The sequence below is a fragment of the Labeo rohita genome, chromosome 11 (assembly GCF_022985175.1).
Source record: "Labeo rohita strain BAU-BD-2019 chromosome 11, IGBB_LRoh.1.0, whole genome shotgun sequence".
Taxonomy (NCBI): Eukaryota; Metazoa; Chordata; class Actinopteri; order Cypriniformes; family Cyprinidae; genus Labeo; species Labeo rohita.
Window position 1 is genome coordinate 18,849,705 of NC_066879.1, and position 15,849 is coordinate 18,865,553.

At 33.3% G+C, this 15,849-nt stretch overlaps 2 protein-coding genes across 2 annotated transcripts; both read right to left on the minus strand.

Annotated features, from left to right (window-relative positions):
• Positions 1-160: 160 nt before the first annotated feature.
• Positions 161-3,111, minus strand: LOC127173340 (ly6/PLAUR domain-containing protein 8). Its single transcript, XM_051123151.1, has 5 exons — positions 3,043-3,111; positions 2,718-2,828; positions 2,506-2,628; positions 1,810-1,911; positions 161-1,036 (listed from the first exon to the last, which is right to left on the minus strand). Exons 1-5 carry the CDS (start codon positions 3,092-3,094, stop codon positions 828-830), a joined length of 597 nt encoding a protein of 198 aa, XP_050979108.1. The 5' UTR covers positions 3,095-3,111; the 3' UTR covers positions 161-827.
• Positions 3,112-5,850: 2,739 nt separating this feature from the next.
• mon1a (MON1 secretory trafficking family member A) lies at positions 5,851-15,652 on the minus strand. The gene is made up of 6 exons (XM_051123121.1): positions 15,566-15,652; positions 14,566-14,795; positions 13,431-13,832; positions 10,698-11,463; positions 10,449-10,596; positions 5,851-7,824 (listed from the first exon to the last, which is right to left on the minus strand). Exons 2-6 carry the CDS (start codon positions 14,693-14,695, stop codon positions 7,684-7,686), a joined length of 1,587 nt encoding a protein of 528 aa, XP_050979078.1. The 5' UTR covers positions 14,696-14,795; positions 15,566-15,652; the 3' UTR covers positions 5,851-7,683.
• Positions 15,653-15,849: the final 197 nt, after the last annotated feature.

A 15,849-nucleotide genomic window follows, 5' to 3' on the forward strand; every position in this document is an offset into this window, starting at 1 on the left:
CAAGCCAAGCCATAGTAGGATTCAATGTTATTAATTTAACGAATAAACAGAACACACATTGTCCATGTAGAACACTTCTCAAAAGCACACAAATGAGCTGTAAAACCTCAAAAAACGAAAACTTTAATCTAAAATAAAGTATTCATCAAAAATACACAGATACAAAGTGTTTATTAAAAGCAAAATGACAGATTTCTTACTTGTTGAGTAACGTTGTACAGTACTACAATACAAATATGAAGGTTTTTCTCTGCTTGATTACAAGACATTTACAAAACATTTTCTTGTGTTTGAGCTAGTTTTAGCTTTCTCATTCAGTGAAAAACACATGTACATATTTTCATAGCAAACTCTTATTAAATTATGAAACTAAGTTCATATAATCTCTTTCTCTGTCCATAGTATGCAGTCCACTTGTAGAAAATATATAACTATGCTACTATACAAATATACATAGCACACCTAAAGTGTATGGGCTTATGTGGTGAGCTGTAACTCAACCTTCGTCAATATGAAATTATTAATCAATGTTACTCTTCTCACATTCTAAATCTTTTTGTACATAACAAAAACGCAAGGGATTTTAGTCATAGAAATGTTAGTGTTTAAATAAACTGTTAATAAAGTAATTGTATTTTTATTTTACATTAGATTCAAGAATAGAAATGCAAAAGCACACTTTATATTAGACAAGCTGTCATCTGAAACAAATGCATGACCCTCAATTAATCAGAAAAGGTGTTTTTGGTAATGATTTACATTTACAAAAAAAAAAAAAAAGCATTCATATACTAATAGAATCATAACAAAACCTCCTACAACGGATCTCAGATAGAAAAAAGGACAGGAAGCATTGGTACCAGCAGCAGCACAGCTCCCTGAGTCAGACTCTGGGCACTGTTACACAGTTTTTGATCACAACATGAAACATTCTTGACATCTGGCATTTTTAGTTTCAAAAGTCCGGTGTTATCACAGATGTTTTTGCTAGCACATCCTTTTAAAGTGGTGGTGGTGCCGTTGCCGAATAATTCAGCTGAGAGAGGAGGAAAGAGATTTGGTAAGTTTAGTGAGTTTTAATGGTAAACAAGCGTCTTTGCATAGTACACCACCAATTTTTTCTTCTACTCACCGAGCTTGCATTTATTTGAGCCAAAATACAGCAAAAAACTGTAAAAAGTGTGAAATATTTGTACTATGTAAAATATCTGTTTTCTATTTGAATATATTTTAAAATGTAATTTATTCATGTAATCAAAGCTACATTTCCAGCATCATTACTCCAGTCTTCAGTATCACATGATCCTTCAGAAATCATTCTAATATGCTGATTTGCCGTTCAAGAAATATTTATTATTATTATTATTATTATTATTATTATTAGCAATATTTAAAACAGTTGAGTACTTGTATCAGGATTCTTCACTGAATAGAAAGATTGGCATTATACAATGTTTAAAAAAATCCATTCAGCTGTTTTCAACATAATAATAACATTAAATGTTTTTTTGAGCAGCAAATCAGCACATTAGAATGATTTCTGAAGGATCATGTGACTGGAGTAATGATGCTAAAAATTCAGCTTTGAAATCACAGAAAGAAATTACATTTTAAAATATATTCAAATAGAAAACAGTTATTTTAAATATTAAAAATATTTTTTAAAAAATTACTGTTTTTGCAGTACTTTGAATCAAATAAATACAGGTTTGGTGAGCAGAAGAGACCTCTATAAAAACATTTAAAAACTTTTGACTGGTAGAGTAGATTACTACTTTAGATTTTAATAAGCGATTGTCTATGAATCACCTGTTACAGTGATGCACTGTCTCTCATCACCTTTACAAGGCAGAATGTCTGAGTAGGTTTTTCCATTGCAGGAGTAACACATCATTGTGTTACTGGTTAAGTCTGAACAGGTAAAGAAAAGCAGAGGCAGTTAAACTGAGATGTTTTTTAAAAAGCTTCAAAAAGGACACAAAAAACCACTAGTATCATAAAAGTGGTCCATACATTATAATCTATAAAACAGCTTTGCATGAGGAACAGACTAACCATTTAAACAGCTATTGTCTCAAAATGGACCTATGGCTCGAGATCTTTTCAGGTTCAAATCTCGGACTAGAGAGGAAGCTATCAGTAAACAGTTACAATACATAAAGGTTGTATGGGCTACTTTTCTGGTGCTTTGGTGTCCTTTTTGAAGCTTAAAACCTCTATTTTTTGAATGGAGAAATGAACTGAAAAAGAAAAAAAAATCACTTTAGTACATTCTTCAAAAGAATTGGTAAACAATGAATGAATTTCATTTTTGGGGTGAACTAACCCTTTAATTCATTTAGACATGATATAAATCATGTAACTAAAATGTTTACAGTACCATAGTGGAAATGTTAAGAATAGTAAAATAATGTCAAGTAAAGATTAAATTGACCTTTCCAAAAATGTTTCTTAAAAGAGGTAAAGACAATCCAATGTTTTTTCACTCTCACGTGTTTGTGGTACCTTGTGTAACATTGTTGCAGTAATCTGATTCACAGCATTGGGAGGTCATTCTGATCTGTCCAACATTTACGCTCCAATTATCACACAAGGTATTGCAACTCGTAACGCTAGTTACATTGGGATCTACAAAGAATAACAATAAAAATAATGAAAATTCACTAGCAATCCAAGTCAATAACATATTTCTTTCCAAAGACACGTGTTATTCTTACTATATGTGGTAACGGAGCTGCACTTTGCACTCTGAGAAGTACAGTTTACATTTTGTGTGCATGTTCCAGGTGGAACTGGTGTGATACAGTTGTAACACATCAGTGTCAGAGCTGAAAGTCAGTAAGAAGATAATGAAGGACATTCATATTGTGCATATAAAGCCTTGTAAAAATTACTTCTAAATATGATAATTTTTTAACAAAATTAAAATAAAGAGACTTAGTAACTGCCTAATCATCCATCCATAATCATCCATAATAAAAGCATGTTTATCAGCAAATTAAAAAGCAATGGACAGATTCAAATGAATCCTGCATGCCTCACCTTCAGAGAAAAACACAGTAAAAAGAAGCACAGAGATGATTTGCAGTGCCATGATCCAGCTGAAGGGTGTCAGATGGCAGATAGACAGTGCCAGATCATTATATACCTAATAACAGAGGTGTGGTTCGTTGCATACGCAGCATGAAGTTTGAGTATTCAGCTATACTTCTTTACATAACCTAAACATGTTTATATCATACACAACGTAGGTTTTAATGCATATCCTAAGGCAACTACTGGATTAGACATTATACAATAAACAATGTAAATTTAATGCAGGAAATCATATATTGTAATGATTATTACTTTGCTTTCAACTAAATAAATGTTCCCGAAAAAAAAAAAAATCCACTTATATTTCAATTATTTTGCACTACGTATATCAGTGAATGAATTCATAGAGTATTATTTTTTTATGTGAGCTTGGACCACAATTAATTGGCATTAAAGAAAAATAAATAATTTTTACAATGTATTTTTGGCTATTGCTACAAATGCTACCTGTGCTACATAAGACTAGTTTTGTGGTCCAGGGTCACATATAAAAAGAAATCAGACAATTACTGTACACTGTAAAAAACAATTTGTTGAGTCAACTTAAAATAATTTGTTACCCGGCTGCCTTAAAATTTTAAGTTCAGTCAACTCAAAAAAATTTTATTCAACTTGAAATGTTATACTAAAATTTTAAGGCAGCTGGGTTACTTACCCAGCTTTTAAGTTTAACAAACACAATAACTTATTTGTTACTTAGTACAACTTAACATTTCACATTGACTAAACTTATTTGAGTTGACTGAACTTAAAAATTTAAGGCAGCAGGGTAACAAATTATTTTAAGCTGACTCAACAAATTGTTTTTTGTTTTTTACAGTGTACGTTCATGCATTTCACTGTTCTTCTTTTATTATTATTATTATTTATTTATTTATTTATTACAGAGATGTCTCTAGATTTATTACTTCCTAAGAACAATAAAACTTTATTTTATACTATAACTATTGATACCTGTTTACTGTATTAAACTGCAAGATCTATATATTCAATACTGTGACAATGATTTAATAACACTGACCTGTGAAAACGATTCAAAATACGTATGATTTTACTTTCTTAACTATTTCCCTTTATTTTACATACCTGAATCTATGAATAATAGTTTACTGTACTTTTCTTATGTTTTGTTGTTGCTGTTGTTTTTTACATTCAAATAAAACAAAAGGAACAGAAAGAAAATCTTTCTCCTTAGTAAGTCAGTGATCTAGATCATTTTGACTGCTATTGTGAATTGTATCAACTAATTCATTGAAAAGATTTTACTTAATCTATTTACATTAATCTATTTGATAAAAGTTTACTGTGCTTTGCCCTTGTGTTTGCTGCTGTGTTTTGTCACCATTCAGATAATTTGGGGATTTTTTTTTTTGCTACATTTTTTTTACAAGCTGTACAGTTGAATGCAAATATCATCTATGTGTACTGTATGTGGAAAAACTCTGTAAGCATCTCTGAGTACTGCACCCAATGAAAAAAAAACCTCATCGGCCTGCTGTGAAAGATGATAGCAGCTGGTGAACTATACGTTTTGCATATTTACGTAGGCCGATATTTTCTAAACAAATTCTCCATTTTTGAAAACAGATTGTCAGTTGTTCAAGCAAGGAGGGGGAAAACACCTGTTTCCATTGTTCTTTTATGGACATCAACAAGCACACTTGAATTTGTTTAGCAGAATATTTGATTCTTACAAAATTTCTGTTTGATCTCATTGGAATTGGTTCTAAATTATAATAGAAATGGCAATAATATTCATTCCTTATTACAATTATTCATTTAATTTTACAACTATATATACCAGCAGAGGAGACCCATTTGCTTATGGGATAGTTTAACCAAAAATAAAAACTGATCATTTACTCAACCTCATGTATGACTTTCTTTCATCTGTGAAACAGGATGAAGGTGAACATGACAGGTGACATTTTTCATTTTTGAACTGATCCTTTAATATTAACTGCAACCATCATAACATTATTTAAACATTGCCACACCCCTGTGGACTGTTTTGTTGGTTTCTCCCTCAACAAAACAGTCCACAGGGGTGTGACAAACATGAGCATATATTCAGCATCTATTTTTGTTACGGTCACTGATACTGATACTGATTTGCATACCTTTGCATTCATATCTGTTTTCCTTTTATCATCTTTCCCATTTCATCAGAAATAGCGTGTGCCTATTCTCAACCAGGAACTAAGCAAAATCTAATCATCAGTTTGCATACTCATTTCTCTCTAGACACATGCCTGAGAAAATATTTAAAAGTTTGGGCTCAGTAAGATTTTTATTTTTATGCAATAAATTACTTTTATGGAGCAAGGATGAATTAAATTGATCAGAATTGACAGTAAAAACATTTATAATGTACTAATGTTTCTACTGTGAATTTACTTTTTAACATTTTAACATTTTGTACTTTTTATAACATTCTATTTATTATCAGAAAAAAAAAATCAAGGTTTCCAAAAAAATTATTAAAAACAGCTGTAAATGAGAAGACATGTTACATATAAATTCCCATTACAAAATCAGCATATTAGAATGATTTCTGAAGGATCATTTGACTGATAAACTCACAGGATTAAATTACATTTTAAATATAGATTTTAACAAAAAACAATCAACAGCCTTGTAGAGAATATACATATATTTTAAAGAAGTCTCTTCTGCTCACCATGCCTGCAATTATTTGATCGAAAAACTTTTTATATTTTTATACAGAAATATTTTTACTATGTAATGTATCTGTTTTCTATCTTAATATATTTTTTGTAATTTGTGATGTACATTGGAATGTAATTTATTCCTGTGATTTCTGCTGATATTTTAGCATCATTACTCGTCACATGATTCTTTAGAAATCATTCTAATATTCTGATTTGCTGCTCAAACACCATTTATTATTACTTTTATGTTGAAAACAGTTGAGTAGAATTTTTTCAGGTTTCTTTAACAAATAGAAAATTCAAAAGAACAGCATTTATCTGAAATATAACTTTTTGTAACATCATAAATGTCTTTTGATCAATTTAAAGCATCCTTGCTAAATAAAAGTATTAATTTTTAAAAATTTAAAGTTTTAAATATTGATAATAATACTAAAAAATGTTTCTTGAACAGCAAATCAGCATATTAGAATGATTTCTGAAGGATCATGTGACACTGAAGACTGGAGTAATGATGCTGAAAATTTTGCTTTGAAATCACAGAAATAAATTATATTCAATATTCAAATAGAAAACAGCTTTTTTTAAATAGCAAAAATATTTCAACATTTTTACAGTTTTTTGCTGTGCTTTGGCTCAAATAAATGCAGGCTTGGTGAGCAGAAGAGATAATAATGACTAGTACTCTATATAAATATCTCATGTAACGTTTTGATTTGAGGAATTTCTGAGAAAGCTGAGCAAAAGGGAAAACAAGTGGCAAACAATACATGTCTTCATAAATTGATTTAATTATTTTTGATTGTTTTCAACATAACGCCCGGTGTCAATATAGCTTTAAACAGAAACTAAACAGAAACATGAGTGCCGTCACCACTAGCAACAGTTTTGAAACACCAGATATGCAAATTGCAAACTAGTTTCCTCTGGTATATTAACATAACTATCCCATGATTTCCTAAAAGACTGGAATAACAACACCATAAATGAGCAATGACACACAGTGTCACGTATCCTATTCATTCAAAAAAAGCATTAGTAGCAATTTAACAATCAAGTGCATCTATGAAACATGAAAGAAAAGCATTACGTAAAACGTTACTTCAGAGGTATCTCTGATTCAACTGGTCCTTTGGGGATTTGGGGAAGCCCTCAGTAGCAATATATGGTCAGTCTTTGAAACATTTGACACATCAACAAAGAGATGAAGATCTTTAGCTTTATACAGACTAATTCACTTTTGGATTCCTCTTCAGGAATTTGCACCTACTCAGTCACGTCTCTAAAATGAAATGGCTGTTACAAAGATAAAATCAGTTTGGATATCTAGAAAATACTTTTAGTCTCACCAAACCACACTTATCTGCATGTTGCCAGACTGGAAACAACATTCAAGCCATGATAAAGACTAGTTTATATTCTACTGGAAATAAAGGAAATGTGAAGGCCACAGCTCAATAATCTATTAATGCAATCAGTAATATTTGTTAACTTGGCTCAATACAGATGTTAAGTTGAAACAGTGACTGGTCTAGTAAAAAGCACAGGCCTAGATGTTTAGTTCACACAGTAGTGTAAAAACATTGTGAGCATTTAGTAGATTGTTAGTGCTAATCGACTGCCTTCAATGTTTTGCTGCTGCTTACAGGGCCATGTTTAAAAGCAACTATCTCTAAATATCATACGTCATACTTTGCTTATAGGAATGGTTAGATGCCCTTTACTCAGTTTCAAATTTTCCTGATTACACCGACTGTACTTCACCAGTGTTCAAAATATCAATCAAGCCCTTAATATCTGACAGCATCTGTTTGCATCTTTATTCATTCAAGTAGGAGCGCAGACGCTGATCTTTCAGCAGTCTGGGGTCAGATGTTCACTAGTGTTTCTGGTGTTCAGAACTGCCTGAACTGGGTCAGTATGTTAAGGGACTGAGTATGAACAGACGATCCTCCTCCTTCCTGATCCACTTCAGGAGTTTGTTGACAGCAGACACAGCCAGGCCCTTTGTTCCCAGAGGACTGAAGCAGAGGTAGAGCTCAAAGCCACTTGTCACCTACAGAAGAGGTGGGGTTTGACAAAGTAAGAAAAGTAGAAAGCATCAGGGTTTAAACAGCCTTAAGGTGCTGCCAATTTAGCAGCCAAGATACATTGCTTGTCTTTTGTTTGTGCACTTGGGTTTGCTTGGGATCTATTAGGGGTGTATGGCATGACGGTTCGGTACGTACCATGGATTTGGTGTCACGGTTTGATATGATTTCGATTTTTTTTATTAATTAGTGGTTTACTGAACAAGTTGCTCTTTCTTTAAATAAATTCAGTTATAATTAGCATTTTCTTAGTGATAAGAATCTACCTCAGCTTATGATTTAAACAATAGGGAGCCCTTGTACATTACTATAAGGTTACAATTAACAAGAGCTCAAACTAAAATGTTATTATTATTTATTTTTAAATATAATAATCAACACTTAACTTAAAATGCATGCAAACTAGGACTGTCAAACGATCAATTGCGATTAATCGCATACAAAATAAACGCTTGAGTTTGCCTAATACGTGTGTGTACTGTGTGTATTTATTATATGTATATAAAAATGCACACAAATTAATTTTTATATTTAAGAGAAATATGTTATGTAAAAAATATTTTTATTTATATATAATATAAATTATATATAAAATTATAATAAATACATATACTTGAAAATGTTTCTTAAATATATGCATGAATGTGTTTGTATTTATATATTCATAATAATTATACACAGTACACAAACATATATTAGGCAAAGTCAAACTTTTATTTTGTATGCGATTAATCGCAATTAACCGTTTGACCGGCCTAATGCAAACATGTAAATACATAATGCAGTTTTTAAATTAATTTATAAATTATAAAATTTCTATTTGCTGTTGAAATATATTCAATATGTTTTTCTCTAGACTTAATTTCTCTGGTGAACTGTGGACATTGATGACTTGCCTGAGGTAAATGAAATGCTACGTGACATTTTGTTTAGAAGCTGTTTTATTGACGTCTTTCCGTGGTTGAAACACTGATTGAGTGATTACATGAGGCATGAGATGTTCATTCATGTTTTTTCATGTTAAAAGTAGTAGTAGAGAGGAAGGAATGATCGTGTTCACTCGCGCTCCACTCTGACCCCATTTACACTGCACAAGCCTGCGGGGTGTTACGGTTCCGACGCGGCCACCAGAGCTGATCACGGCCACTTTAGTCAATTCTTGTGTACCGAACATACACAACATTTTTTTCCAGGAAATTCAAACAAATAAATTGTGTTTTGACTGTCTTTGATTGGCATGACAGCTCGCAGCATGACTGGTATAAACACAAGCGTACCGAACTAAAAGACCTGTACCAAAAATTTTCAGTACAAATGTGTGTACCCTTACACCCCTACTATCTATATAAAATTAGTAAAATAAGTACAATTCAAATAAAAACTGAAAAACTAATTAAGACAGGCAGAAGAAAGCTTAAAGATAATTTTCTAAGATTTTTTTCTAAGACTCTACATAGAAATATCAGTAACTCTGATCTTAGTAAAGTTCTTACTTCTTAGTAACTGTCTGTTGAACAAAATTCACAAACAGAAGCATTTAAGCGCCTAAAGTTAACAGTCCATTACCTCAAATACAGTCCATTTCCTGCTAATAACATTAAAGGTTTTATTCAGCAAGAATGCATTAAAGGATTAGTTCACATCCAGATTTCCTGATAATTTTCTGACCCCCATGTTATCCAAGATTTCTTTCTTTCTTCAGTTGAAAAGAAAATTAAGGTTTTTGAGAAAAACATTCCAGGATGTTTTTCCATATAGTGGAGCTCAATAGAGATCAATGGGTTGAAGGTCCAAAATGCAGTTTCAATGCAACTTCAAAAGGCTCTACACAAACCCAGCCAAGTAATAAGGGTCTTATCTAGCATTCGACTTGCACTATCCCTACGATGCACGTCCGTGACTTTACGCATTACACATTTACATTGGAAAGTTCACACGTTCGTCTGTGTACTTCAGTTCAAAAAGGTAGGGTAGGGCAATCTCATTTTCTCCTCCAACTTCAAAATTGTCAGACAATGTTGTTTTACCTTTTTTCTTTTTTTGTAAAGAGCATTTGACGCTTTGTAAACACTGGGTCAGAACTTACGCCTACGTCATGTGTAAGTAGTGCAGGACAAGCATTTGTGGTAAAAATGTACAGAAATTTGTATTTTGTTTGTACGATCATTTTGCTAGATAAGACCCTTATTCCTTGGCTGGGATCATGTAGAGCCCTTTAAAGCTGCATTGAAACTGCAATTTGGACCTTAAACCTGTTGACCACCATTGAAGTCCACTATATGGCGAAATATCCTGGAATGTTTTCCTGCTTTCATTATCCATTATTCCCTTCCTGTCTTTGCTTTTACTATTCTATACGATGTTGGGAACCTCATGTTAATTGCCATCCTATGGTGAATTGCTTGTTGCATTCCTCAACTGTAAGTCGCTTTGGATAAAGCAGCTGTCAAATAAATAAATGTCAAATGTAATGGGAATTCATATGCAAATGTGATATTACTTGGATACTTCCTCTATGTTGCATACACGTAACAAAATCTTTGAATGGTATTTAATAGCGTAAGTGTATTGCACTTCATGATAGACTCACCAAGGCATAAAGGTTCTCAGTCTCTGTGCAGCGGTAGATGTAGCGCAAGGGGCGTGTGGGGTGATGCAGGCAGCTGTGTAGATACTGGTACAATCCCATCAGCCTCTCGTGTTCCTCTTCTCCCTGGTATGGTGTTGGAAGGTCAGGGCTGATAGGAAAAAACATGAAGTTACATAAAAAGCAATAAACATGAGGCTATCTATCTAAAGTCATTTTTTTTCTTTAATGATCAACACTCAACTGTCTCACCTTGTATAGAGCCCAGAGCTTTTAGACTTGTACACGAAGTGCCGCAGCTCTGGTATGCCAACTTGTGAGACAGGATAACTCGGCGTGTTCAGCGCTTCCTGCAGGGATTGATATGCACTGCGTCTGCGCAAGCGCTCTAGGAACCGCTTCTTACAGTCCGAGAGATTAAAGAAATCCTCACGATCTGTGGACACCAGGATAAGACACAGATCCGATGCCGGTTCAAGGTAAGAGATATGCGCGTGGAAAAATCCAGCTGGGTTGAACTTGGGTAGGCATATGGGCGTCCACCCTTCGCCTTCTCGGAAGGATGAAGAAGAGCCGACCAAGTTGAAGAGCAAGTGCAAGTCCATGTGATGCAGAAACTGGTCTTTTTTGCGGACCAGCGCCACCAACCTGTTTCCTGCTAGCAGGATGGAGAATACCAGGTTCTTGGCTTTAGCAGCCTGCAAGCTGGATGAGACCACGTCACGGGTCGAGCTGGCCAGAGGCAGGCACATCACAGCACTTAGCAGCAGGCCTGGATCTCGGTCGAGGAGCCGCAGAAGGTTATCGGTGAGGTGCTCTGAGCCAGCTAGCAGGCGGCGCAGGTCGTAGCTCTGCCGGTGCTGGAAGACGTGGTTCAGTTGTGTAAGGGTGAGCAGGCTAACGATCTGGTAGTAGACGTACTGAAGCTCTCGTGTCAATTCCCGGTCGGAGCAGTTAGAGCGAGAGACCCCTACCAAGATAAGAGGGCTTTTCCGCAGGAATACCACCCTGTAGCCATCTGAAAGATATGTTTACACATAAAAATGTCTTTGTTGCACTAGTTGCACTAGCAGTAGAGATGGAATTTATCACTTGATGCTTTGTGCTATTGTAAAATATATTTGCAATATAAAAGAGTGGTTTACTACTTTTAATATAGTTTACAATAGCATTGTTTCCTGTGATGCAAAGCTGAATTTTCTGCATCATTACTCCAGTCTTCAGTGTCAAATGATCCTACAGAAATCATTTTAATATGCTGATTTATTATCAATGTTGGAAACTTTTGTGCTGCTTAATATATATTTTTTTCATCTTTGAGAAATAAAACTTTAAAAAGATCAGCATTTATTTTTATTTATTTATTTATTTATTTTACTTTTTTTGTAACAATACACACTACCGTTCAAAGTTTGGGGTCAGTACATTTTTTTCTTTCTTTGAAAGAAATTAATACGTTTATTCAGCAAGGATGTATTAAATTGATAGAAAGTTACAGTAAAGACTTATATTGTTGATTTCTATTTTGAATAAATGTTTTTAATAATGCTTTTTAACTTTTTATTCATTAAATAATCCTGAAAAAATTATCACAGTTTTCAAAAAAATATTGAGCAGCACAACGGTTTCCAACATTGATAATAAGTTAGCATATTAAAACGATTTCTGAAGGATTGTGTGACACTGAAGTCTGGAGTAATGGCTGATGAAAATTCAGCTTTGCATCACAGAAATAAATTATATTTTAAAGTATATTAAAACAGAAAACTGTTCTTATAATTTGCAATAATATTTCATGATATTACTTTTTTCCTGTATTTTTTGTCAAATAAATTGAACTTTGATGAGCAAAGGAGACTTCTTTCAAAAAAAACATTAAAAATGTTTACTGATCCCAAACTCCCAAACTTTTTTAAATGGCAGTGTAATTCAAAGCCAAAAAGCATGGCATAAGTCAGCTTTTATTAAAAAAAAATAAATTAATTAATAAACAACAGGAATTCATATTATTAATTTAAAAAAAAAAAAAAAAAAAAAAAAAAAACATTTGGCATAAAAAAAAGTATACACTACTTTTCAAAAGTTTGGGTCTGTTAAGATTTTCTTAATGTTTCTAAAATATGTGTCTTATGTTTACCAAGACTACATCTATCAAAAATACAGTAAAATAGTAATATTGTGAAATATTATGGCAAATAATAATAATACTATTACATTAAAATAGGTATTGTCTGTTTTAATATATTTTAAAATATTTTTTTTTTCTGTGATGGCAAGTTCAATTTTCAGCATTATTACTCCAGTCATCAGTGTCACATGATCCTTCAGAAATCACTCTAATGTGCTGCTTGCTGCTCAAAAAAAATTGTTTCTAATTAATAATGTTGTTCACAGCTGTGCTGCTTCAAAAAAAATTCAAATGAACAGCATTTATTTAAAATAGAACTCTTCTGTAACATTATAAATGTTTTACTGACAGCAATCATTTTAATGCATCCTTGCTGATAAAACTATATATATATATTTTTTTTTTTTTATTATTATTTATTTATTTTTGTTTTATTTACTGACCGCAGACTTTTTAAAAGGTAGTGTAGATATATGTAACCCTGGACCACAAAGTAGCACGAGTATATTTGTAGCTAATACTTGTATGCCAAAAATCAGTAGGATACATTCCCTACAGTAAATATATCAAAACTTAATTTTTGATTGGTAATATGCATTGCTAAGAACTTTATTTGGACAACTTTAAAGGGGATTTTCTCAGTATTTTGATTTTTGCACTCTCAGATTCCAGATTTTCAAACAGCTGTATCTCGGCCAAATATTGTCCTACCCTAACAAACTATACATCAATGGAAAGCTTTCAGATGATGTATAAATCTCAGTTTCAAAACAATTGACCTTTACGACTGGTTTTGTGGTTCAGGGTCACATTTCTGCATATTAACATCAGCTTAATATTTTCTACATACCCCTTACCTGCATGAATAGAGCGTATGATGTTCTTCTTATCTTCTACAAATGACATGAGTAACATCATGACTCCCATGATGCTGGAGAGCGCTTCCTCTGTTCCGTAACGTGTATAGATGGGTTTCCCCGCTTCGCTCAAGACAAACATATGCTTCCTGTGACTCCGCCATGTTTCACTTGTCACATCCTCTTCTTTTGCCTTGTTGCTGTTCCGAACCTCCTCTTTCCTTCCTTCCTCCTGTTCAACTACTACACCTTCCTCCTGCACCTCCTCCTCACCTCCTTCCACAGCCTCTTCTTGAGCATTCTCTACATTTGAGTCACCCACCTCTGCAGATTTGTCATCGTCAGCAGTCAGGTCCTCAAAAGACTGGGCGTGGACAAACATGGCGTCCTCCTGTCCAGCACCTGTCAAGGAACGACACATTGCTTAGAAAAGTGTGTATCATTCAGATAACAACACTGTATTAAGAATCAAGCGTATGTAAACTTTTGAACGGGGTCATTTTTATAATTTCAACTATTATTTTCTCTTGTGGACTATATGTAAATGGGTTTTATATAATATATCTTAATACTAGACAGTAAACTGAGCTGCTTCTTTAAATGCTAAATTAATTAACTAAATTAATCAAAATTGCTCAAATTCCCATAAACCCACATATCCATCAAAATACAATACAGGTAAGCTCCTTAACTTTCCAGTTTCGGAAAACAGCCCTCACACACTCCCATGGCTTCTGGGAAATCCTCCAGGAGATTTAGTTGAAAATTTCATATCATTATGAAACTGCCTGTGTTGTGACAAACTTCAACTTCTCGAAAGAATCATTTACATGGCTAAACAAATTCTGAGATTTTAGTCATCTGTCACATACAAACATACAAGTTATTTCATCACTCACAACAGGAAACACAATGAGATATTACAAGGATATGCATGACTAAGAAAACAGGTGCAGTTTGTGTACAAAGACCCACCCTGTAGACTTAAAAAGCATATAGGTCTCTTTAATGACTTTGTTAAAAGCATCATAAAACTTTGCCAACAAAAATGTTTTTAAGGAAAATAAAGATTACAATTTCTGACCAAAGCAGAATATACTTACATATATCTGAGAGTATAAACTATTAAACTAACCTGGCTCTGTCCCCTCCACCAGCCCTGGGGTCGGACTGTCCGATCGGTACTGCCGGAGTCGATCTGATGGCATCAAGCTGCCATTTTTAACCTCCCAGGGAGCACCCTTATTGTGGACGTCTGCCGCCATCCTGGCATCGGACACTAGAGAAACCCAGAAGATGAGAGGACGCAGTGTCCCGAACCACCAGTCAGTGCCAGGAGCGATTCACTGCATGATCCCAATAGCTCTGAAAGTCATACAGTACAATTTACAGAGTTTCCATAAGTGTCTGGAAGTGAAATTTCAGAAAGACACATTAAAAGAGGAACAATAAAAGAGTTAATTCCTCAGTTTTTAAAACTTAATTCTTCTTTTGATGCATTTCATAATATTTCATAAGGGTTTAGATACAATTTTATGCAACTGAAGGTATTAAAATGCTGTTAGAAAATCAATTTTGGAGGCCAAATATCATAGTCAAAATAAATATGACATTTGTGCACAGTGACCAACAACAGTAAATTACTACTAATTTTATTTTTTGTTTAAAAGTTATATTTGTTTGGGAACTTAATACAAGCATATTTATAAAATATGCTGATATGTCCCTAATCCCTACAATGATAACATTAACACAAACACACACATCACACGGATTTAAAGGACTTCTAAAACTATTTATAACTTACTTATAATACTAATGAAGATAAAAGAAATGTAAATTAAATCTTAATGCAACTTGTATTAAAATCTTCTTTTTAAACTACAAAACACAGTATGTTAACGCCAATATTGAAATGTTTTTGCAACTGAACGCATATTGCAAATGTGGGTTCTCTCATTTGTATATAAATCCACTGAGCGGCTAACGCACTAGCTACGGAGCTAAAAACCTTCAAAAACTGTTGAATGTCACTAGAAGACATCTTATTTTGCGCCAACTTGTATTTAATCAAGTTTAACAGATGTTGTTCTCATAGTTTAGATTCCTAATAACACAAATTATCCGTACTGTACCTTAAACAGTGTTTATCCAAATCACTGTAGGTTGACTTGCCTTGGGTCAAAAATCAACTCGGACTGTCACGGGCGTCATAACGAAAGAAGTGCACTATGGGAAATGTAGTTTTTAATTCGAGAACTTGTAGTTTTTTTAAAGTATTACTATTGTGCTAAAAACAATAAATTAAATTTAACAATAAATTAAATTAAATAAACACCTAAATCTGATAAATTTCGCTTTACGTTTTCTATAACGATACCAATACGTTTTCCGTAAATTTCTCAGGCGGCACGCAGTC